The 26,277-nt window shown below is 44.2% G+C and overlaps 1 protein-coding gene across 1 annotated transcript in view; it reads left to right on the forward strand.

The window, feature by feature from the left end:
* The window catches only part of ccdc149a (coiled-coil domain containing 149a), a 133,142-nt gene that overhangs the window by 102,132 nt on the left and 4,733 nt on the right, over positions 1–26,277 (forward strand). Inside the window, exons 10-11 of the mRNA XM_068001584.1 lie at positions 15,957–16,033; positions 22,055–22,156. Coding sequence (XP_067857685.1) covers positions 15,957–16,033; positions 22,055–22,156 — 179 coding nt within the window. The remainder of the gene's footprint in view (positions 1–15,956; positions 16,034–22,054; positions 22,157–26,277) is intronic.

The following is a 26,277-nucleotide window of genomic DNA, read 5'->3' on the forward strand; positions in this document are numbered from 1 at the left end:
TGTGTTACTTTTTCTTTGTGTACCACTTGTTATCTTTGTGGAAACTGTAGAAAATACCAAATTTAAAAGTTACAGTAACGAGGCCCATTTATCGTGTTAAACAGTATTAATAAAAACACAACCTCAATATAAGAACATAAGAAATAGGAGCAGGAGTAGGCCAATCGGCCCCTCGAGCCTGCCCGCCATTCAATAAGATCATGGCTGATCTTCTACCTTAACTCCACTTATGCGCCCTATCCCCATCTCAAGGTCATAGACCTTCTGCAAAACATATAGCATGTGTTCCAGAAAGAAAATCACTAAGTTCATTTTGCAAAATTCATGTTTTTCTAATAAAATTGTATTATTGATGAACACTATGCTTCTGCTCTTAAAAAAAAATTTGGATTATTATGTGACCGAGGAGGCTTGAAGCACAGAGGGAGTGAACTGCTAAAATTGGCTAAGGGACAGTAAACAGAGAGTAGTGATGAATGGTTGTTCTTCAGACTGGAGGGAAGTATGCAGTGGTGTCCCCCAGGAATCTGTATTAAGGCCACTGCTCTTCTTCATATATATTAATGACCTGGACTTAGGTATAGAGGGCATAATTTCTAAGTTTGCAGATGACACGAAACTCGGATATGTAGTACTGAGGAGGATAGTAATAGACTTCAGGAGGACATTGATAGACTGGTGAAATGGGCAGACACATGGCAGATGAAATTTAATGCAGAAAAGTGTGACGTGATGCACTTTGGTAGGAAGAATGAGGAGAGGCAATATAAACTACTGACCGATCGTATCTCGGAGCTGGAGCTGCGGGTGGACTCACTGTGGAGCATTCGCGATGCAGAGAAACTCGTGGATAGCACGTTTAGCGAGTTGGTCACACCGCAGGTAAAGGGTATACAGGCAGGAAGTGAATGGGTGACCACCAGGAAGAGTAAGAGATGCAGGCAGGTAGTGCAGGGGTCCCCTGTGGCCATCCCCCTCTCAAACAGATATGCCACTTTGGATGCTGTTGGGGGGGATGACTTATCAGGGGAAGGCAGCAGCAGCCAACTTCCTGGCACCACGGGTAGCTCTGCTGCACAGGCTGGGAGGAAAAAGAGTGGCAGAGCTATAGTGATAGGGGACTCAATTGTAAGGGGAATAGACAGGCGTTTCTGCGGCCGCAACCGAGACTCCAGGATGGTGTGTTGCCTCCCTGGTGCAAGGATCAAGGATGTCTCGGAGCGGCTACAGAACATTTTGGAGGGGGAGGGCGAACAGCCAGCTGTCGTGGTGCACATAGGCACCAACGATATAGGTAAAAAAGGGGATGAGGTCCTAAAAGCAGAATATAGGGAGTTAGGAGGTAAATTAAAAAATAGGACCTCAAAGGTAGTAATCTCAGGATTGCTGCCAGTGCCACGTGCTAGTCAGAGTAGAAATAGGAGGATATTTCAAATGAATACGTGGCTAGAGGAATGGTGCAAGGGGGAGGGATTCAAATTCCTGGGACACTGGAAACGGTTCTGGGGGAGGTGGGACCAGTACAAACCGGATGGTCTGCACCTGGGCAGGGCCGGGACCGCTGTCCTAGGAGGAGTGTTTGCTAGTGCTGTTGGGGAGGGTTTAAACTAAAGTGGCAGGGGGTTGGGAACCTGAGCAGGGAGAGAGAGGAAAGCGTAACAGGAAGGGACAGAAGGTATGGAGTAATAGGTAAAGTGTTAAAAAAGGAAAAAGCAGGAACTAAGCGTCACAAAACAGATTTGAAAGTTCTTTATCTGAATGCACGTAGCATTCGTAATAAAATGGACGAGTTAACGGCACAAATAACTACGTATGGGTATGATCTTGTGGCCATTACAGAAACATGGCTGCAGGGTGACAACGACTGGGAATTAAATATGCCAGGGTATTTAACAATCAGGAAGGACAGGCAGGAAGGAAGGGGAGGTGGGGTGGCTATGTTAATAAAGGAAGGAATCACTGTAATACAGAGAAATGATATTGGGACAAAGCATCAAGATAATGAAACAGTTTGGGTGGAGATAAGGAATAATAAGGGAAAAAAAACATTAGTGGGCGTAGTATATAGGCCTCCTAATAGTTGCAACTCTGCTGGAAGAAGTATTAATCAGGAGATAGTCGGGGCATGTAATAAGGGAACAGCCATAATTATGGGGGATTTTAATTATCATATTAACTGGACAAATCAAATTGGGCAGAGCAGCCTTGAGGACGAGTTCATTGAGTGCATTAGGGATGGATTTCTTGAGCAGTATGTAACTGATCCTACAAGGGGGCAGGCAACCTTGGACCTGGTCCTGTGTAATGAGTCAGGATTAATTAATAATGTCCTAGTTAAGGATCCCCTTGGAACGAGCGACCACAACATGGTTGAATTCCATATCCAATTAGAGGGTGAGAAGGTTGATTCTCAAACAAGCGTACTGAGCTTGAATAAAGGAGACTATGATGGTATGAGAGCGGAATTGATTAAAGTGGACTGGGAAAATAGATTAAAGGGTAAGACGGTACATGAGCAGTGGTGTTCATTTAGGGAATTATTTTACAACTTTCAAAATAAATATATTCCACTGAGGAAAAAAGGGTGTAAAAGAAATGACAGCCATCCGTGGCTAAGTAAAGAAATCAAGGATAGTATCCGACTAAAAACAAGGACATATAAGGTAGCCAAACTTAGTGGGAGGATAGAAGATTGGGAATTCTTCAAAAGACAGCAAAAAGTAACTAAAGGATTGATTAAGAAAGGGAAGTTAGATTATGAAAAGAAATTAGCAAAAAATATAAAAACAGATAGCAAGAGTTTCTATAGTTATATAAAAAGAAAAAGGGTGGCTAAGGCAAACATAGGTCCCTTAGAGGATGAGACCGGGAAATTAATGGTGGGAAACATGGAGATGGCAAAAATGCTGAACAAATATTTTGTTTCAGTCTTTACAGTAGAGGACACTAAGAATATCCCAACACTGGACAAACAGGGGACTCTCGGGGGGGAGGAGCTAAATACGATTAAAATCACTCAGGAGATGGTACTCAGTAAAATAATGGGACTCAAGGCGGATAAATCCCCTGGACCTGATGGCTTCCATCCTAGGGTCTTGAGGGAAGTGGCAGTAGGGATTGTGGATGCTTTGGTGATAGTTTTCCAAAATTCCCTGGACTCAGGAGAGGTCCCGGCAGATTGGAAAACTGCTAATGTAACACCGTTATTTAAAAAGGGTAGTAGGCAGAAGGCTGGAAATTATAGGCCAGTTAGCTTAACATCTGTGGTGGGTAAAATTTTGGAGTCTATTATTAAGGAGACAGTAACGGAACATTTAGATAAGCATAATTTAATAGGACAAAGTCAGCATGGCTTTATGAAGGGGAAGTCATGTCTGACAAATTTGCTTGAGTTCTTCGAGGATATAACGTATAGGGTGGATAAAGGGGAACCAGTGGACATAGTGTATTTAGACTTCCAGAAGGCATTCGACAAGGTGCCACATAAAAGATTATTACTTAAGATAAAAAATCACAGGATTGGGGGTAATATTCTGGCATGGGTGGAGGATTGGTTATCGAACAGGAAGCAGAGAGTTGGGATAAATGGTTCATTTTCGGACTGGCAACCAGTAACCAGTGGTGTTCCACAGGGGTCGGTGCTGGGTCCCCAACTCTTTACAATCTATATTAACGATTTGGAGGAGGGGACCGAGTGCAACATATCAAAATTTGCAGATGATACAAAGATGGGAGGGAAAGTAGAGAGTGAGGAGGACATAAAAAACCTGCAAGGGGATATAGACAGGCTGGGTGAGTGGGCGGAGATTTGGCAGATGCAATATAATATTGGAAAATGTGAGGTTATGCACTTTGGCAGGAAAAATCAGAGAGCAAGTTATTTTCTTAATGGCGAGAGACTGGAAAGTACTGCAGTACAAAGGGATCTGGGGGTCCTAGTGCAAGAAAATCAAAAAGTTGGTATGCAGGTGCAGCAGGTGATCAAGAAAGCCAACGGAATGTTGGCTTTTATTGCTAGGGGGATAGAATATAAAAACAAGGAGGTATTGCTGCAGTTATATAAGGTATTGGTGAGACCGCACCTGGAATACTGCATACAGTTTTGGTCTCCATACTTAAGAAAAGACATACTTGCTCTCGAGGCAGTACAAAGAAGGTTCACTCGGTTAATCCCGGGGATGAGGGGGCGGACATATGAGGAGAGGTTGAGTAGATTGGGACTCTACTCATTGGAGTTCAGAAGAATGAGAGGCGATCTTATTGAAACATATAAGATTGTGAAGGGTCTTGATCGGGTGGATGCAGTAAGGATGTTCCCAAAGATGGGTGAAACTAGAACTAGGGGGCATAATCTTAGAATAAGGGGCTGCTCTTTCAAAACTGAGATGAGGAGAAACTTCTTCACTCAGAGGGTGGTAGGTCTGTGGAATTTGCTGCCCCAGGAAGCTGTGGAAGCTACATCATTAGATAAATTTAAAACAGAAATAGACAGTTTCCTAGAAGTAAAGGGAATTAGGGGTTATGGGGAGCGGGCAGGAAATTGGACATGAAGCTGAGTTCGGATCGGTCAATGCCCTGTGGGTGGCGGAGAGGGCCCAGGGGCTATGTGGCCGGGTCCTGCTCCGACTTCTTGTGTTCTTTAGATTTGTGGTTGGGATCAGATCAGCCATGATCTTATTGAATGGCGGAGCAGGCTCGAGGGGCCGATTGGCCTACTCCTGCTCCAATTTCTTATGTTCTTATGTAAATGGTACAATTTTAAAGGGGTTGCAGGAACAGAGAGGCATGAGGGTGTATGCACACAAATCTTTGATGGTGGCAGGACAAGTTGAGAAGGCTGTTAAAAAAAAGCATATGGGATCTTTGGCTTTATAAACAGAGGCACAGAGTTCAAAAGCAAGGAAGTTATGTTAAACATTTATAAATCACTAGTTAGGCCCCAGCTGGAGTATTGTGTCCAATTCTGGGTGTGGAGGAGATTTACTAGAATGGTACCAGGGATGCGGAACTTCAGGTATGTGGAGATACTAGAAAAGCTGGGGATGTTCTCCTGAGAGCAGAGAAGGTTAAGGGGAGATTTAATAGAGGTGTTCAAAATCATGAAGAGCTTTGATAGAGTAAATAAGGAGAAACTGTTTCCACTGGCAGAAGGGTCGGTAACCAGAGGACGTAGATGAGGAGCAATTTTTTTTTACGCAGCAAGTTGTAATGATCTGGAATGCACCACCGGAAAGAATTGGGGAAGCAGATTCAATAATAACTTCAAAAGGGAATTGGATAAATACTTGAAGGGGAACAATTTGTCGGGCTATGGGGAAAGGGCAGAGGAATGGGACTAATTGGATAGCTCTTTCAAAGAGCTGGCATAGGCATGATGGGCTGAATGGCCTCCTGTGCTGTATCATTCTATGATTCTATGATAACGAAACTATTACAATTTTTTTAAATACTAATTACAGGTAGAATCAGTTGGCATGAAGTGTATTACAAGGCTGGGATTCTGTCATGGGATTCTGATGAGGTTGTTTTTAAAAATAGAATGAGTATATTTGAAGTTCTTGTATATTTATTGAAACTCTGAGATTGGGATGCAGGCTGTAACTCACTCTAGGACAGCGCACTGTGCTCAGTATAAATAATTCAGTGATATAGGGCTATGGGGAGTGGTGTCCAAATTTGCAGACGATACTAAAATAGGAGGTATAGGAATTAGGAGTCCAGTTCATGTGGACAATAAATACCAACAGGGACTGGTTGGGCTGATGGTTTGTTTCTGTGTGGTAATTTCTATGTAATAGTCGATCTCCCATGGAATTGCACATGTAATTCAGTCTCACTTTGAAAGTCAGGCATTCTTAATTCTTATCTTCGCACTTATAATGGAAGCTGCCTACGTAAACTTACAATGCTATAATTTTGCCCTCCTGCCAGTATTTTCACTGCAGCGCAACAAAAACAACAACATCTTACATTTATACAGTGCCTTTAACGTAGTAAAATGTCCCAAGGCACTTCACAGGAGCGATTATCAAACAAAATTTGACTCCGAGTCACATAAAGAGATTTTAGGACAGGCGACCAAAAGCTTGGTCAAAGAGGTAAGTTTTAAGGAACATCTTAAAGGAGGCGAGAGAGGAGGAGCGGTTTAGGGAGGGAATTCCAGAGCTTAGAGCCGAGGCAGCTGAAGGCACGGCCGCCAAAAGTGGAGCGATTAAAATCGGGGATGCGCAAGAAGCCAGAATTGGATGAGTGCAGAGATTTCGGAGGGTTGTAGGGCTAGAGGAGGTTACAGAGATAGGGAGGGGCAACGCCATGGAGGGATTTGAAAACAAGGATGAGAATTTTAAAATCGAGGCATTGCCAGACCAGGAGCCAATAAGTCAGCGAGCACAGGGGCGATGGATGAACGAGACTTGGTGCGAGTTAAGAGACAGGCAGCAGAGTTTTGGATGAGCTCAAGTTTATGGAGGGCGGAACATAAGAACATAAGAAATAGGAGCAGGAGTAGGCCAATCGGCCCCTCGAGCCTGCTCCGCCATTCAATAAGATCATGGCTGATCTGATCCTAACCTCAAATCTAAATTCATGTCCAATTTCCTGCCCGCTCCCCGTAACCCCTAATTCCCTATACTTCTAGGAAACTGTCTATTTCTGTTTTAAATTTATTCAATGATGTAGCTTCCACAGCTTCCTGGGGCAGCAAATTCCACAGACCTACTACCCTCTGAGTGAAAAAGTTTCTCCTCATCTCAGTTTTGAAAGAGCAGCCCTTTATTCTAAGATTATGCCCCCTAGTTCTAGTTTCACCCATCCTTGGGAACATCCTTACCGCATCCACCCGATCAAGCCCCTTCACAATCTTATATGTTTCAATAAGATTGCCTCTCATTCTTCTGAACTCCAATGAGTAGAGTCCCAATCTACTCAACCTCTCCTCATATGTCCACCCCCTCATCCCCGGGATTAGCCGAGTGAACCTCCTTTGTACTGCCTCGAGAGCAAGTATGTCTTTTCTTAAGTATGGACACCAAAACTGTATGCAGTATTCCAGGTGCGGTCTCACCAATACCAAGATGGGAGGCTGGCCAGGAGAGCATTGGAATAGTCAAGTCTAGAGGTAACAAAGGCATGGATGAGGGTTTCAGCAGCAGATAAGCTGAGGCAGAAGCGGAGATGGGTGATGTTACTGAGATGGAAGTAAGTGGTCTTGGTGATGGAGCGGATATGTGGTCGGAAGCTCATCTCAGGGTCAAATAAGACACTAAGGTTGCGAACAATCTGGTTCAGCCTCAGAAAGTGGCCAGGGAGAGGGATGGAGTCGGTGGCTAGGGAACGGAGTTTATGGCGGGGACCAAAGACAATGGCTTTGGTCTTCCCAATATTAAGTTGGAGGACATTTCTGCTCATCCAGTACTGGTTGTCGGACAAGCAACATGACAAATTAGAGACACTGGATGGGTCGAGAGAGGTAGTGGTGAGGTAGAACTGGGTGTCGTCAGCATACATGTGGAATCTGACGTGTTTTCGGATGATGTCGCCAAGTGGCAGCGTGTAGATGAGAAATAGGAGGGGGCCAAGGATAGATCCTTGGGGGACTCCAGAGATAATGGTGCGGGAGCGGGAGGAGAAGCCATTGCAGGTGATTCTCTGGCTACGACTGGATAGATAAGAATGGAACCAGCCGAGGGCAGTCCCACCCAGCAGGACGGCGGAGGGGAGGCATTGAAGGAGGATGGTGTGGTCAACCATGTCAAAGGCTGCAGACAGGTCAAGAAGGATAAGGAGGGATAGTTTGCCACAGTCACATAGGATGTCATTTGTGACTTTAATAAGGTCTGTTTCAGTACTGTGGCAGAGATGGAAACCTGATTGGAGGGATTCAAACATGGAGCTGCGGGAAAGATGGGCACGGATTTGGGAGGCGACAACACGTTCCAGGACTTTAAAGAGGAAAGGAAGGTTGGAGATAGGGTTGTAATTTGCAAGGACAGAGGGTTCAAGGGTAGGTTTTTTGAGGAGGGCATGATGACGGAAGATTTGAAGGCACTGGGGACATACCTGAGGAGAGGCAACCGTTAGCAATATCAGCTGACATGAGGGCCAGGAAGGGAAGTTGGATGGTCAGCGGTACGGTGGGAATAGGGTCGAGGGTGGGTCTCATGGACAAGATGAGCTTGGAGAGGGCATGTGGGGAGATAGGTGAGAAATTAGATATGGATGCGGGTTCAGGGCTAGGGCAGGAAGGAACCTTAGGGGAAGTTTGACTTGATGCGCTGGGGAAGAGAGGGAAGTGGCAGAGACAGCTTAAAGAATGGTCTCAGTCTTGGTGATGAAGTAGTCCATGAGCTTCTCACACTTGTTGTTCGAGGTGAGGGTGGAGGAGGCTGCGAAGAGGGGTTTAAGAAGACGATTTGTAATGGAGAAGACAAACCGGTGTTATCTTTACATTTCACGATGATCCTGGAATAGTGAGCAGTTTTGGCAGAGAAGAGCAGGACCTGATAGTGCTTTATGCAGTCCAGCCAGACAGAATCATTGAATTTTACAACACAGGAGGCCATTCGGCCCATTGTTTTTTTTTATTCGCTCATGGGATGTGGGCGTCGCTGACAAGGCCAGCATTTATTGCCCATCCCTAATTGCCCTTGAGAAGGTGGTGGTGAGCCGCCTTCTTGAACCGCTGCAGTCCGTTTGGTGAAGGTTCTCCCACAGTTAGGGAGTTCCAGGATTTTGACCCCGTGACAATGAAGGAACGGCGATATATTTCCAAGTCGGAATGGTGTGTGACTTGGAGGGAAATGTGCAGGTGGTGTTGTTCCCATGTGTCTGCTGCCCTTGACCTTTTAGGTGGTAGAGGTCGCGGGTTTGGGAGGAGCTGTTGAAGAAGCCTTGGGGAGTTGCTGCAGTGCATCCTGTGGATGGTACACACTGCAGCCACGGGGTGCCGGTGGTGAAGGGAGTAAATGTTTAGGGTAGTTGATGGGGTCCCAATCAAGCAGGCAGCTTTGTCCTGGATGGTGTCGAGTTTCTTGAGTGTTGTTGGAGCTGCACTCATCCAGGCAAGTGGAGAGTATTCCATCACGCTCCTGACTTATGCCTTGTAGATGGTGGAAAGGCTTTGGGGAGTCAGGAGGTGAGTCACTCGCTGCACAATATCCAGCCTCTGACCTGCTCTTGTAGCCACAGTATTTATATGGCTGGTCCAGTTAAATTTCTGGTCAATGGCGACCCCCAGGATGTTGATGGTGGGGGATTCGTCGATGGTAATGCCGTTGAATGTCATGGGGAAGTGGTTAGACTCTCTCTTGTTGGAGATGGTCATTGCCTGGCACTTGTTTGGCACAAATGTTACTTGCCTCTTATGAGCCCAAGCCTGGATGTTGTCCAGGTCTTGCTGCATGCGGGTACAAACTGCTTCATTATCTGAGGGGTTGCGAATGGAACTGAACACTGTGCAATCATCAGCAAACATCTCCATTTCTGACCTTATGATGGAGGCAAGGTCATTGATGAAGCAGCTGGAGATGGTTGGGCCAAGGACATAACCTGAGGAACTCCTGCAGCAATGTCCTGGGGCTGAGATGACTGGCCTCCAACAACCACTACCATCTTCCTTTGTGCTAGCCACTGGAGAGTTTTCCCCCTGATTCCCTTTGACTTCAATTTTACTCAGGTTCCTTGGTGCCACACTCGGTCAAATGCTGCCTTGATGTCAAGGGCAGTCACTCTCACCTCACCTCTGGAATTCAGCTCTTTTGTCCATGTTTGGACCAAGGCTGCAATGAGGTCTGGAGCCGAGTGGTCCTGGCGGAAGCCAAACTGAGCATCAGTGAGCAGGTTATTGGTGAGTAAGTGCCGCTTGATAGCACTGTCGATGACACCTTCCATCACTTTGCTGATGATAGAGAGTAGGCTGATGAGGTGTTAATTGGCCGGATTGGATTTGTCCTGCTATTTGTGGACAGGACATACCTGTGCAATTTTCCACATTGTCAGGTAGATGCCAGTGTTGTAGCTGTACTGGAACAGTTTGGCTAGAGGCGCGACTAGTTCTGGAGCACAAGTCTTCAGCACTACAGCTGTGATGTTGTTGGGGCCCATAGCCTTTGTTGTATCCAGTGCACTCAGTCGTTTCTTGATATCACGTGGAGTGAATGGAATTGGCTGAAGACTGGCTTCTGTGATGGTGGGGATATCGGGTGGAGGCCGAGATGGATCATCCACTCGGCACTTCTGGCTGAAGATGGTTGCAAACACTTCAGCCTTGTCTTTTGCACTCACGTGCTGGACTCTGCCATCATTGAGGATGGGGATGTTTACAGAGCCTCCTCCTCCCGTTAGTTATTTAATTGTCCACCACCATTCACGACTGGATGTGGCAGGACTGCAGAGTTTTGATCTGATCCTTTGGTTGTGGAATCGCTTAGCTCTGTCTATAGCATGTTGCTTCCGCTGTTTAGTATGCATGTAGTCCTGAGTTGTAGCTTCACCAGGTTGGCACCTTATTTTTAGGTACGCCTGGTGCTGCTCCTGGCATGCTCTTCTACACTCCTCATTGATCCCCTAGCTTGTTGGTAATGGTAGAGTGAGGAATATGCCGGGCCATGAGGTTACAGATTGTGCTGGAATACAATTCTGCTGCTGCTGATGGCCCACAGCGCCTCATGGATGCCCAGTTTTGAGCTGCTAGATCTGTTCTGAATCTATCCCATTTAGCACGGTGGTAGTGCCACACAACACGTTGGATGGTGTCCTCAGTGCGAAGACAGGACTTCGTCTCCACAAGGACTGTGCAGTGGTCACTCCTGCCAATACTGTCATGGACAGATGCATCTGCGATGGGTAGATTCGTGAGGATGAGGTCACGTAGGTTTTTCCGTCGTGTTGGTTCACTCACCACCTTCAGGACTCGGCCAGTTCGGTCAGTAGTGGTGCTACCGAGCCACTCTTGGTGATGGACACTGAAGTCCCCCACTGAAGTACATTCTGTGCCCTTGCTACCCTCAGTGCTTCCTCCAAGTCGTCATGATGTGGAGATGCCAGTGATGGACTGGGGTGGACAAATGTAAGGAATCTTACAACACCAGGTTATAGTCCAACAGTTTTATTTGAAAATCACAAGCTTTCGGAGATTATCTCCTTCGTCAGGTGAGTGAGTGAAATTTTCTCAAATCGCATATCTTATATTAGGCTGGGACACGATCACACCAATCAAAGGTGTCGTTGGTGTTCAGACAGGTTAGCCACGGAAAACAGTACTGAATACACAATGGGTCAGATTACAAAGCCAGAGAGAGAGAAAGAGACACGAAAGGCAGAGAGAGAGAGAGAGAATGTCCAGTTGTATTAAAAACAGCTAACTTTTTTTTCCCCTGCTGGTGGGGTTACGTGTAGCGTGACATGAACCCAAGATCCCGGTTGAGGCCGTCCTCATGGGTGCGGAACTTGGCTATCAATTTCTGCTGGACGATTTTGCGTTGTCGTGTGTCTCGAAGGCCGCCTTGGAGAACGCTTACCCGAAGATCGGTGGCTGAATGTCCTTGACTGCTAAAGTGTTCCCCGACTGGGAGGGAACCCTCCTGTCTGGCGATTGTTGCGCAGTGTCTGCATGGTCTCGCCAATGTACCATGCTCCGGGGCATCCTTTCCTGCAACGTATGAGGTAAACAACGTTGGCCGAGTCACAGGAGTATGAACCATGCACCTGGTGGGTGGTGTCCTCTCGTGTGATGGTGGTATCTGTGTCGATGATCTGGCATGTCTTGCAGAGGTTACCGTGGCAGGGTTGTGTTGTGTCGTGGACGCTGTTCTCCTGAAAGCTGGGTAATTTGCTGCGAACGATGGTCTGTTTGAGGTTGGTGGCTGTTTGAAGGCGAGTAGTGGAGGCGTGGGGATGGCCTTAGCGAGGTGTTCATCGTCATCGATGACATGTTGAAGGCTGCGGAGAACGTGGCATAGTTTCTCCGCTCCGGGGAAGTACTGGACGACGAAGGGTACTCTGTTGGTTGCGTCCCGTGTTTGTCTTCTGAGGAGGTCTATGCGATTCTTCGCTGTGGCCCGTCGGAACTGTCGATCGACAAGTCGAGCGTCATATCCCGTTCTTACGAGGGCGTCTTTCAGCGTCTGTAGGTGTCCATCGCATTCCTCCTCGTCTGAGCAGATCCTGTGTATATTCGCAGGGCCTGTCCATAGGGGATGGCCTCTGACGTGGTTAGGGTGGAAGCTGGAAAAGTGGAGCATCGTGAGGTTGTCCGTGGGCTTGCGGTAGAGTGAGGTGCTGAGGTGCCCGTCTTTGATGGAGACTTGTGTGTCCAAGAAAGAAACCGATTCTGAGGAATAGTCCATGGTGAGTTTGATGGTGGGATGGAACTTGTTGATGTTATCGTGTAGTCTCTTCAGTGATTCTTCGCCGTGGGTCCATAGGAAGAAAATGTTGTCGATGTATCTGGTGTATAGCGTTGGTTGGAGGTCCTGTGCAGTGAAGAAGTCGTGCTCGAACTTGTGCATGAAAATGTTGGCGTATTGGAGTGCGAATTTGGTCCCCATGGCTGTTCCGTGTGTTTGGGTAAAGAACTGGTTGTCGAAGGTGAAGACATTGTGATCCAGGATGAAGCGGATGAGTTGTAGGATGGCGTCTGGAGATTGGCTGTTGTTGGTGTTGAGTACTGAGGCTGTTGCAGCGATGCCGTCATCGAGGGGGATACTGGTGTAGAGTGCCGAGATGTCCATCGTGGTGAGAAGTGTTCCTGGTTCAACTGGTCCGTGGGTACTGAGTTTTTGTAGGAAGTCTGTAGTGTCGCGACAGAAGCTGGGGGTTCCCTGTACGATGGGTTTCAGGATGCCCTCGACGTATCCAGAGAGGTTCTCACACAGGGTTCCGTTGCCTGATACGATAGGACGACCGGGTGTGTTGGCTCAACATGGAGGAGGACTGATTCATCAGCAGGAAGTTTCCTTGCCCATGTTTGACCTGACGCCATGAGATTTCATGGGGCCCGGAGTCAATGTTGAGGACTCCCAGGGCCACTCCCTCCTGACTGTATATCACTGTACCGCCACCTCTGGTCGGTCTGTCCTGCCGGTGGGACAGGACATACCCAGGGATGGTGATGGAAGAGTCTGGGACGTTGGCTGATAGGTATGACTATGTGAATATGGCTATGTGAGGCTGTTGCTTGACTAGTCTGTAGGACAGCTCTTTTTGGCACAATTTTGGCACAAGTCCCCAGATGTTAGTGAGGAAGACTTTGCAGGGTTGACTGGGCTTGGTTTGCCTTTGTCGTGTCCGGTGCCTATTGGTCCATCCGGTTTTATTCTTACTATGACTTTTTGTATCAAGATTGTACAACTGAGTGGCTTGCTGGGCCATTTCAGAGGGTGATTCAGAGTCAACCACATTGCTGTGGGTCTGGAGTCACATATAGGCCAGACCGGATAAGGACGGTAGGTTTGCTTCCCTGAAGGACATTAGTGAACCAGATGTGTTTTTACGACAATCTTGTAGTTTCATGGCCACTATTACTGATACTTTTTTTTATTCCAGATTTTATTTAATTAAATTTAAATTCCCCAGCTGCCATCGCTGGATTTGAACTCATGACTCTGGATTATTAGTCCAGGCCTCTATGTCCAGTAACATAACCTATATGCTGCCTGTGCCGGTTCTTTGAAAGAGTTGTTCACTTTAGTCCCACATCCCAGCTTTTTCCCCATAACCCTGCAAATCAGTTCTCTTCAAGTACGTGTCCAATTGCCTTTCGAAAGTTCGTATGAAATCTGCTTCCATCACCGTTTCAGGCTGTGTGTTCCAGATCTCCTCAAATTTCTGCTCATTTCCCCTCTAGCTCTTTTGCCAATTATTTTAAATCTGTGACCTTTGGTTACCAACCCACTTGCCAGAGGAAACAATTTGTCCCGTCTTGCTCAATCAAAACCACTCATATTTTTGAATACCTCTATTAGGTCTCCCCTTACCTTCTCTGCTCTGAGGAGAACAATTACAACTTCTCCAATCTCTCCACATAACTGAAGTCCCTCATCCCTGGTATCATCCTGGTAAACCTCCTCTGTACTTTCTCCAAGGCCTTAACATCCTTCTTAAAGTGTGGTGCCCAGAATTGTACACACTACTCCAGTTGAGGTCTAACCAGTGATTTGTAAAGTTTTAGCATAACTTCCTTGTTTTTGTATTCAATGCTCCTATTTACAAAGCCAAGTATTCCATACTTTTTCTTAACCGCCTTATCAACTTGCCCTGCCACCTTCGAAGATTTGTGAATATGTACCCCCAGGTCCCTCTGCTCTTGCACCCCCCTCAAAATAGTACCAATTAGATTATACTGCCTCACCATGTTGTTCCTCCCAGAGTGCATCACTTCACACTTATCCGCATTAAATTGCATCTGCCATGTGTCTGCCCGTTTCACCAACCTATCTAAGTCCTCCTGAAGTCTGCTACTATCCTCCTCACTATTTACTACGTTACTAAGTTTTGTATCATCTGCAAACTTCGAAATTGTACTCTCTATACCCAAGTCCATGTCATTGAGATATAACAAGATCTGGCGATGAATGGCTAAACCAGTTGTCCACCATAAACGTTCACATCTGCATCCCTTGGATTTAAGGGAGCGGAGATGAGGGCAGCACCTGGGGGAATGACCAGGGTGAGAGAGTAATGGTCTTAATGGGGACAAGGACATCAAAGGTGGAGGCCATGGTGTAATTGAGCAGATTGGTAGCTGCAGAAATGTCATGGTGAATGGAGGGCCAAAGCTGGACCGTTGGGAATTTGAAAGTGCCTTTGTAAGTGACCTGGGGGAGAGTTTTCTCCAGGGGCGGACACTGAAGGAAGTAGGGTTGGGAGGGGGAAAGACGGAAGGGGGATGTGGGTGGAGAGGGATACAAGGAAGTGATCAGAGATGGCCTTATCTGTGATTGACACGATGGATGTAGAGAGGCCGTGTGAGATGGCATGGTTGAGGTAGGGTTGTGAATATGGTGGGGAAGTTTATATGGAGGGAGAGATTAAGGGAGGAAAGGAGGTCTATGAACTCAGAGGAGAGAGGGCATGAAGAGTTGAGATGGAGGTTGAAATCACTGAGGATGAGAAGTTGCTTGGTGCAGAGGCTGAGGGAGGAAAGCAGTGAAGATATCTCAGTGAGAAACTTGGCGTGGTACTTGGGTGGGTGGTAGAGAAAGAGGATTTTAAAGGAGAGGTGAGAGGGGTGGAACAAGTTGAGATGTTCAAAAGAGGAAAAGGTGTCAGAGGAGAAGGGGGACAGACCAAGGTGTGATTTGGTGATAAGGGCCACACCACCGCCATGGCGGTCAGAAGGGGCAAGTGGTGGAAGGTATAGTCAGGCAGGGTGGCTTTATTAAGGGGCAAGTGTCATCACCAGTCAGCCAGGTTTCCATCAAGGCCGTGATGTTGATGCAATCATCCTCAATAATCTCATGGATGGCAAGGGCCTTGTTCACAAGTGAACAGACATTTGACTGGGGCGTGGAGGGAGGGTTTAATTACAGTGTGACAAGTTTATTTCGGCAGTTTCTATTGTGAAGGTGAACATAGGAATTCACAATGGAAAAAGTTGAAGGGAAGTTCACGTAGGCATATAATTTAAAATGTATTATAGATGATTGTCACCGTTGTCAACCATTACCCATCTAAATTATGGAGTCTGCCATGATAGTCTTTTGAGGTTAGTTTTTACGGCACATATCAGGATGACTGGTTGTAAGAGAGTTTACAACAAAAGCTCTCAGCTCTATCTCGACACATGACGCGACGGCCGAATATTCTTTGATCAACACATAAAATGATGATAGTAGTGTGTTTATATTATGTTTTTATTTTCTTTGTTGTGGCAAAATTAATGTATAAATCTCTTCATTAATATATTGAAGGCAGCATTGTTCAACAGTCTCTCCTTGAAATTACTCTCACCTCTGCAGAATTCTGGGCAATCGTGTGGCTGAATTGGAAAAAAAACTGAGAACTTTGGAAGTTTCTGGTTTGTGGAGTCTTCCAGGTGTGTTCAGTCCTGTGGAATCATATTTTCATTTCTTTAATATTCATTTTGTTGTAGTCTTTTCCATTTTCTTAATGTTTCTTGTTAAGTCTCCAAACAGTCCAGAATGTGAATTATTTACAACGCTAGGATCCACTAAAATTACAATAGATTCTGGTCAAATGTGCAAGCGAATCTGACATCTGAGTCAGAAATCACTAAATAGTCTAACTTTTCTCAATACACTTTATTATGTTATTGCAATTGACATTGGAAAAATGCTGTTGTGTCTGTGTTTAAAGCTGTTCATGACTGTTAACAGCATTTCTGGACTTTTTGGCAATCCTTTGTTGTGTTTGTGCTTTTGGAGGTGTTTTGTGCCTGTATTTGACATGCATGGTTCCACACTGTCATCCACCAGCATTCACTTCAAGACCGGGTATGCAAAACAGTTTGGTAAGGTTAATGATGCAACATATTACACACTAATGCATTGTTTTGTAAGGTGTCCTGTACTTTGTCGCATACCACAGCTGAGTACATATTTGAAGTTTGGCTGCAGCAGATCTAGACCCTGAAATTATACCATGGAATATGCACATATGAATACTTAACACATTCGTCTGAAATTCTGCTCTCTGTTGTTTTAGTGGAGCTATTAACCCATTTATTTTCAATGCATCAACACCTTTGCTAAAATAAAAGAGCGAGGAACTTCAAATGAATGAGCTAAGTGCTCGCATACTAGTATCCCACGCTGTAATTTCGGGGTCCTAGTGTTAGCTGCAGTATGAACTGTCCTCGGAGCTGCTCTGGAATATCCTGTTGCTGGTTGTTCAAGGAATTGAACATGCACAAAAAACTCTACAATCTGGTGTCACCATCCTGAGAAAGATACTATTTTTTTCTGCTTTTTTGTGAGCAGAGTGAGCAAGCCCTGGTCTCTTCCAGTATTGCTATAATTCATTATTGGGTCATACACAAGAGTACCGAGGCTTGGCTTGCCCCACTCTTCTCCTGGGAAGTGCCCTGGGTCTTAAACTCACTTAGCATCTCCTCCACTCCACTTTTAAAAGGTTTAAGATTTTTTAACTGATCTTATTGTAATAACTAGGAGTTGCAGTCAGAAGGGGTTGCAATGAGCCAGGGTCCATTTTCTTCACAGTGCTGGGGGGGGTTATACTGGTTCAGAGTCCACTTCCATCATCGTGGGGTTCGTGCATAGCGATTTTCTTCTGTGGGAGAGGAGATTGCAGAGGAGAGGGTTAAAGCTAGGTGTGGAGGAGTTGGAGGGGGAGGGGGTTAAAGGTGCCATTTTCCTTTTGCAGGTGAGGGGGGGCAGTGGCCCAGGGAAGTTTTTACTCCCAGTGGTAGGGTGGGAAGGGGACAGAGAGAGAACAGGCATAGGTTGCTTTCTGATGGGGGAGGGGTATGGGCTGGCTTTCCATGCCGAGGCAGGGGGAGGGGGGGTTGAAGCGGTCTGTTGTCTGATTTCCTCGTTGGAGAGGGGGAAGAGGATGATGCTGAAGTCATTCTGCGAAGCTGGGGCAGGGGGGAACGGATCGTTTCTCTGCAGAGGGGAGGCAGAGTACCATCTCTGCATAGGAGGGGCATTTGTTTGCTTATTTGGGGAGGGGGATTGGGATAGAGATCTGCTCTATCCACAAGTTGTACCAAGGCAAGGAATGGGAGTGTGGGGAAGAGGCAAATGGGAATGGGAGGGGGAAAGGAAGAGCATGAAGGCAGAGAGAAGGGGAAATGGAGAAGAAGGAAGATGGAGAAGGAATGGGAAGAAGGAGATTTGGGTGGGGGGGAAATCATGGTAAGAATGCTCCTCTTTATAGAATAAAAACAGAAAATGCTGGAAAGGCTCAGCAAGTGAGGCAGCATCTGTGGAGAAAGAAACAGAGTTAACATTTCAGGTCGATGACCCTTTGTCAGAACTGCCAGTTCTGACGAAAGGTCTTCGACCTGAAACATTAACTTGCTGAGTTACTTCCTGAGCCTCACTTGCTGAGCTTTTCCAGCATTTTCTGTTTTTAATTCAGATTTCCAACATCCGCAGTATTTTGCTTTTGGCCCCTCTTCATGGGTTGTCTAAGGTCAATGTGCTGTTCGGTGGAGGGGGACTGTCAAAGTCAGAATGCTCTGTGATGAAAAGGAAAGTGCCTATATTCAAACTGCTGGTCAGTGGGGTGAGGGTGGAGGGGGGAGTGGTGGGTAGCGGTGAAGGTCCGAGATTGTTGCAGAGGGGAGGGGGTCCAAGGCCTGAATGCTTCTCAGTGCCGGTGGGGGTTGAGACAACTTGCTTCCAACCGGGAATTGGGAAGCTAGAAGCTCCTCAGTGGAGGGGAAAAGATTCATTCAAGCTTAATCTTTTGCTCAGTTTGTTGGAGGGGAGGGGGGCAAGGTTTTTACACACTGTCAGGGTGGGTGGGAGGGGGACTGTTTAGGCTGTGGCCCTATGTTCTTCTGCATGGAGCCTACTGCTTTGCTGAGAGATTGCCAGTCTGCAGCTATTCCTGCGTGCTTCTGTCAGTGATCAAAGGGTTTTTCTGAATTTTTCTCCTTCCCCCGTTGATAGTTGCCGGGAGTTTTGACTGCTGTTACTGCTGACACTCTGAGGTGCTTGCGATTCGGAGCCAATGCTGACAGTCAGGATTTCCTTTTAGAAGCAACGATTGTAAGCTGAGTTATTTACATTCCTGGTCATTTAAGGATAACTTTTTAGGCAATCTTTCAAGTCATCGCCATTGGGCCATTTAATGCTGGTGCTACTGTGGATGACTCTTCCCGTTTCTGCTCTTTGTTTTCTGATTTCATCCAGATAAATTGCCTATGGGGACAACTTTAATGTTGATAGAGAACATTTTTCTGTAGTCTTTTATGGCCCATTTGTATGTTATGCAGAATCACTCCAATGTGTCCTGAATCAGCTTGAAGCAGTTTGCATTAATCAATTACACATTTGGAAAATTGCAGCAGTTCTCACCCACAGCACACTTGTGTGAGTTATCAGCACTGTGGTGATGTCATGACAATAATACTAAATCAGATTTAAATTGATCATCAAACGACTGGGAGACTATTCCATCTATCCAGTTATTCTTACCAGTCAAATATTCACTTTCAAACAATTCACTGTAACACTTTTGTTCCGTTATGTTTATTTTTTTATGGTATGAACAATGTCATTTTAATGAGCTGAATACCAACAGTAAAATCTATTCTTAAGGTGTATTATTGCATATTTGAGGAGTTATTTTACTCCCTTTTATACTGAAGGGCCGCTTGTGATGCCAAATATGCTGTTGGAAACAAGCATGCAGTGTAAGTAATCCAGCACTTGCCATCCCAGGCATCAAAACCTTCCTGCAGCAGCGGCTTTGGTTGGTGCCTCTAAGTAAAAGTCATTCCAGTGGTAAAGCTAAACATGTCTTGCTGGTGGCATTTACTAGGTCTGCCATCTTGGTTCTGGCTTTGGGTAGGATGACCTCTTAGCACACTATTGTAGGCCAGCAATATGCTTTCATGAGTGTTGGACTGTTGCATCTTTCCTTTGAAATCTGAGAAGGCTCTGACCAGACCTGCATGTGCACAGTTCATCCATTGTTGCTGAATGCACCTGCAGCAGATTGAGCAGCAAGGGAATTGATGTAACTATTTATCATTGGAAGCAATTCAGTAACATGAAAATGCCCTCTGATTAGCTCAGTTGCTGTAACAGTCTTCACTGAAAACTCCACTGCAGCACCATCATCTTGCCCACAGTGGACAAAATATGCCCCAGCAGATGCTGAATGAGCTGCAAAATAAACATTTTATAACTCAGTTTATATATTTTCTTAATCTGGTTAAAAAGTGAACAGATAATAAATTTGTAGAACTCAACTCAAAACCAGAAGTCATCAATATAAGATAGTCGCTAATAAATCCAATTGGGAATCCAGGAGAAACTTCTTTACCCAAAGAGTGGTAGAATGTAGAACTCGCTACCACTAGGAGTAGTTGAGGCAAACAGCATAGATGCATTTAAGGGGAGCTAGGTAAGCACACGAAGGAGAAAGGAATCGAAGGGTATGCTGATAGGGGTAGATGAAATAGGGAGGGAGAAGGCTCATGTGGAGCATAAACGCCGACATGGACCAGTTGGGCCAAATGGTCTGTTTCTGTGCTGTAGACTCAGTGTAAATTAATTGACAAAACAGAGGTATCATTGCACTTTTCCATATTTACGAATGCTGCAAACTCTTGCAAAAGAATCTAATCTATAGGTGAATAGTCTTTATTTACCATGACAACCCACCCAACCTCCCTATACAATGATGTATCTTACAAACAGTAAGATTGGAGCATTCAAAAACATTGTGTTAATTGTAAATCTTGCATCATTAGCATTGCACACTGTGTACAGTGCACTTGTTGAGTACTTGAATTTGTCATTTGTATACTAGTCAATCTGTGCTGTTATTGCACTGTGAATAAACTTTTATTGTATTGCTAGTGTAGTCAATTGAGCATTAGTGAAAATTTTGTGAAACAAACATGTTAAACAGATTATCAAACGTATTAGGTGATTTTCATTAACAATCAGTTTCTTTCTCTTTCCTGATGTTCTCACAGTAACGGCCATTTCTTCTCTTTCCTTACTACCCACAGGTCTGAGCTACAATATCTCAGTGGGATTAGGGAGTAGGTTTTGCTTGTACTATACTGATTGAGACATGGCATGCATAAACCTTAATTATATAATGCTGCTATTGACATACAAAATGTAACCGGCCAAACTTAACCTGACACTGGGTAACATATTTTCAGCAGCTCTGATATAAAAGCAACACCTGCAAAATGGATTCAATTAAAATTAATCTGCCAGATGGTCAGTGGCATTATATAATCACAGTAATGAATTTAAAGATGTACATTTAACGATTAACAATTGAACTGTATGAATAAATCCAGATTATAACCTCCAGACTTGCGTGTTATGAATAAATGAAGTATTGAATGCTAAAACCATAAATTCTCCATACTCGAGTTCCTGACCTCAGTCGTATAAAGAAGATGACCAGGACAGCCCAGAGCTTCCTCATGAAAGGAAAAGCCTGAGGTCACCCTCCAACTACTCTTGTGCCTGACTGTCCTCCCAGCTGGCCAGCGCACGACTGTCAAAGCAGGGTGGGAAGAAGGAGAAATAAATAGTGAAAAGCCGAAATAAAGCAGACATAAAGGATCATTTTACAGATTTTTGCTCCTGGTGTAGAGCATTACACCCTGAAAGTGTATATTGGAATTTGGGAGTGCACCGCCTCCCCCCTCCATGATTTTCCATCTGTTAATTTTATTGATTGGAAAATTGTAGAGGCACACAACCGAATTCCTAATATGCAATCCTGGTGGACAAAGCTCGGTGCTTAGATCACACACTTGTAAAATTACCTCTATGTCTATAATAGTTAATATTATTTATCTCAACTAACTGAACTGTTACAGTATTAGAACACATTTTAGAGTGCTTATATTAATATTTGAGCACTTTTCAGGTAGTACTATGAACTGTTGGGCTATCACCTAGGATCCACTAGGTGCTAATGAAGAGCGCCTAGGATCTGAGGTTACTCTAAGTATCCAGACCTGAAAAACAGTAGAATATGAGCATGTTCAGATACATTCTGGGCGCTGTTAAATAAAAGTTCACTTGAATATTAAATGTGGGTTTGTTGTTCCTTTGTCTAGCCAGTGAAATAATAATCAGTGCCTTAGAGTACAGTTTGTAAATTGATTTGAATAAATGTGGAATAAAATATGTTCTGACATATCTTTGGGTAGACTTTATTAGAGCAACTTATTTGATTTGTGTTAATGTGCATCATTTGATTTAAATCCCTATTTTTATTTGTGCTATAATGGATACATGATTTTTATCACTTTCAGATTGAAAAATATAAAAATAGTTTTAAATGATAATTTGTAACACTTACATTATGAGCAATTGTATTGCAACTATTTTTTTTCTCTTCTCGCATCCTTTTGCGACAACAGGAGGAAAGGAGACTATAACTTTAACTGATACTGCCATGCCTGTGGATCTAAGACCGAAGTCTCCTATGATTGTGGGTATTGAGCAACAGGTGCAGCAAAAAGGTGAGATTATAAAATTGATGTTTTAAAAGCTTCGAAGTTACTTCATGATATTATCGGACGAATGCTTAACGCTTTTGCATGGCATCCCTTTGTGTTTTTTCATACAGTCATTAGCCCATTTATTAAAATGGATTATTGTCTTGAGTAAAATAGTACAGCAGGGAGTGTCACACGAACACATTAATCATTCATTTCTATCTTTACACAGAGAATAGTGAGAATGTGGAACCCGCTGCTCGTGAGGTGGTTGAAGCAAATAGCATTTATGCATTTAAGGGGAGGCTTGATGCATACATGAGGGAGAAGGGAATAGAGGAATACAGGGCAAGGGTTGAAGAGGTTATTAGAGTGGGAAGAGGCTCGTGTGGAGTATAAAAGCTGGCACAGACCAGTTGAGCCGAATGGCCTGGTTCTGTGCTATAGATTCTATGTAATTCATCTGCTAACATTGCCAACAATAATTTCTAGGGTAAAGTCACTGGACTGGTCCTCAACAGGTCAGACCATTCAGTGGTGACACAACAGGCAAGATTTTATTCTCTCATAGCATTGACATGACACTAATATTACTAGGGAATGAAAACAAAGAACTGTGTAAATCTCTTCTCCCCCAACCCCCAAAAAATCAGTACTTAAAGATATATGGCAGAGATACGTAACTAGCATCAGTTTGTGGAAGTGTCATCAAATGCGCTTTGTTTTGGTTTGGTTGTGAAAAGGGTAAAAATCCTTTTTAAAAATATAATATTTCTCTCTTTCCACACTAAACACCATTGCCAGCTACTAGGGGAGGCAGACAACGCCTACAACAATGCTACTCTTGAACTGCCAGCAGGAGATGTGTAAGAGCATCCCTGGGTGACCCTCTGAACAATTGCTCTTCTTGTGGATGAACTCATTCTCTCCACTTGATTCTTCCTTGCTGTAACATGCCTGAGAGAACTAGAAAAAAGAAGAAAGACCTGCATTTATATAGCGCCTTTCATGACCTCAGGTCTTCCCAAAGCGCTTTACAACCAGTGAACACTTTTAAAGTGTAGTCAGTGCACAGAGAATCAAGGGCACATCCTGCATCCCACTACAGCATCTCTGTCATTGGTGTTTTGATACATTGGCCTCAGCTCAGTAATATACTCCCTGTATGGACAGGCGTTCAAAACAGCCTTTTTGGTCTTTTCATCTTCTGGGAGGGAAGGAAAAAAAAAGTTGACCGCCCAAACTACTGAAGCTGAGACTATTCAAACATATTGCAGCAATATAAAAATGCTCAATTTAGAAATATGTATAATATATACAGCTATGCCACTGTGATAACCTTTTGGAATGATGTGGAGATGCCGGTGATGGACTGGGGTGGACAAATGTAAGGACTCTTACAACACCGGGTTATAGTCCAACAGCTTTATTTGAAATCACAAGCTTTCGGAGGCTTCCTCCTCACCTGACGAAGGAGGAAGCCTCCGAAAGCTTGTGATTTCAAATAAAGCTGTTGGACTATAACCTAACCCTTTGGAAGAAAATATTCCTTTTTGGTTATTGTGCTGAAACATGATATTGCCACCTGTGCTAAGGCCAAACCCTTTTCACAAAAATAAGATCTTGCTCATTTTTAAAAAATTTTAAAAATGGACAGTGATCCTAGAATATGATGACTTGTAATTTTTTTTTAATTAAGTTTAATTCAAAAGGGACATTAGGTTGAAAAAATGCAATGGTTGATGTAATATTTCACAGATTAAGACTAATGGTATAGTCATGCCTGTGGACACCCTTGTGGAAAAAACAGAACACTCTTGGTTTCTCTGTTGTTCTATAATGTAATAGTATGGTCTAACCAAGGTTCTAAACAATTTTAACATAACTTCTTTGCTCTTCAATTCTATCCCTCCAGAAATTAACCCTAGTGCATGATTTGCCTTTTTTATTACCTTATTAACCTGCGTCGCCACTTTTAGTGATTTGTGTATCTGTACCCCTAGATCCCTTTGCTCCTCTATCCCATTTAGACTCTTATTGTCCAAGCGGTATGTGGCCTCCTTATTCTTCCTACCAAAATGCACCCCCACCTCACACATATCTATATTGAAATTCATTTGCCAATTACATGCCCATTCTGCAAGTTTATTAATGTCCTCTTGCACTTTGATGCATTCTTCCTTTGTATTAACTACACCCCCCAATTTGGTGTCATCTGCAAATTTTGAAATTGTACATACCAAGTCAAGAAGCTGAATGTTTGTAACTGAACAGAATAGAGGTGGATTAGCAACATCACAATTCATGTGTCCTTCATAGTGCATAGCCCACTATTGTCCACCTCTGTCTGTATTTGATTACAACAAAAGAAAGAAAGACTTGCATTTATATAGGGCCTTTCACGGCCTCAGGATGTCCCAAAGCGTTTTACAGTCAATTAAGTACTTTGAAGTGTAGCCACTGTTGTAATGTGAGGAAACGTAGCAGTCAATTTGTGCACAGCAAGGTCCCACAAACAGCAATGAGAAATGACCAGCTAATCTGTTTTTAATGATGTTGCTTGAGGGATAAATATTGGCCAGAACACCAGGAGAATCCCCCTGCTCTTCTTTGAATAGTGCCATTGAATCTTTTACGTCCACCTGAGAGGGCAGGTGGGGCCTCGGTTTAGCGTCTCATCTGAGAAACAGCACCTCCACAGTGCAGCACTCCCTCAGTACTGTAGTGAAATGTCAGCCTGTATTTGCTCTATTATGTGCTCAAGTGTCTGGAGTGGGACTTGAACCCACAACTTTCTGACTCTGGCGAGAGTGCTACCATTGTGCCATGGCTTGACATCTGTCATGACCAACATGGAGCATCGTAACCACAAGAACTACAGTGTCACCTTAGTCCACCGTCATCTTAGGGCAACTAGGAATGGACAATAAATGAAATTTTGCCAGCATTGCCCATATCCCACAAACAAATTTTAAAAATTGCAACATGTTATTATTTTGAGGAATGAGAACTTCATTATTTTCCAAATTGTTGGTATAAACAGATGAATCATCTGTCCTGCACCATAATGTAAAACTTTCTAAATTATTTTTTTGCAAATGATCCATTCAGCACATCAGCCATATCCTGATCCTCTTACTTAACCTACCTTGCAAAATCTCTCAAAGGACCAGTGTGGTCTTTAATCATTTCTGGCTTCTGACATAACTGAAAATTTTTTATTGTTGCTACCATCCTGTGGACTGCCCACAATCCTTCTTTTTTCTAATATCTTTTTAGCATCTCTAATAGTGGCTTTAGTTATCCTCTTCTGTCCCTATGCCCATGACAATTATTCACTTCATGCCAAATGAATTTTTTTAGGTTGAGCTCCATACACCATCCCAACTTGGAAATATATCGCCGTTCCTTCATTGTCGCTGGGTCGAAATCCTGGAACTCCCTTCCTAACAGCACTGTGGGAGAACCTTCACCACACGGACTGCAGCGGTTCAAGAAGGCTTCACCACTACCTTCTCAAGGGCAATTAGGGATGGGCAATAAATGCTGGCCTTGCCAGCGATGCCCACATCCCGTGAATGAATTTAAAAAATACAAACCTTCCCATTTAGCCATTTAGACTTCAATTTACTCTATTCACCCTTTTATCCAAGGAGTAGATAAGGTTTCCCTTTCCGTAAGTTTAAATTTAAATAAACTCTACTTTTCTTCTGTATCATAGTAATTTCTACCTTCCCCAAATCTTGAAAATCAGATGGTACAATGATAACTATTGCCTGAATGCCCCCCTCCCCCTCCCCCTCCCCCTCCCCCCCACAGATATCACCCCAGAGTCATTGCTAAGAACTAAATCCAACAGATTATTTTCCATAGCATTCTCCCAACATGTTGAGTTGGGAAGCAATTCTTGACAATATCAACAAATATTTCTGTCTCACCTCCTCTATACTTGGCTGCTCCCTATCATCCACTTAATGGATGGATAATTGAGATCTCCCGTGACAACAGCACTTCATTTTTTTACTGCCTTTATAATTTGCTAAACAAATTCCCCATCTTTCTGAACATCTTTGTCCTGGAGGTCTGCAACAGGTGCCAACTTTAAATCAACTCTCTGATCCAAAATATTTCAGCTCCTTGTTAAC

The sequence above is a fragment of the Heptranchias perlo genome, chromosome 1 (genome assembly GCF_035084215.1).
Source record: "Heptranchias perlo isolate sHepPer1 chromosome 1, sHepPer1.hap1, whole genome shotgun sequence".
NCBI lineage: Eukaryota > Metazoa > Chordata > Chondrichthyes > Hexanchiformes > Hexanchidae > Heptranchias > Heptranchias perlo.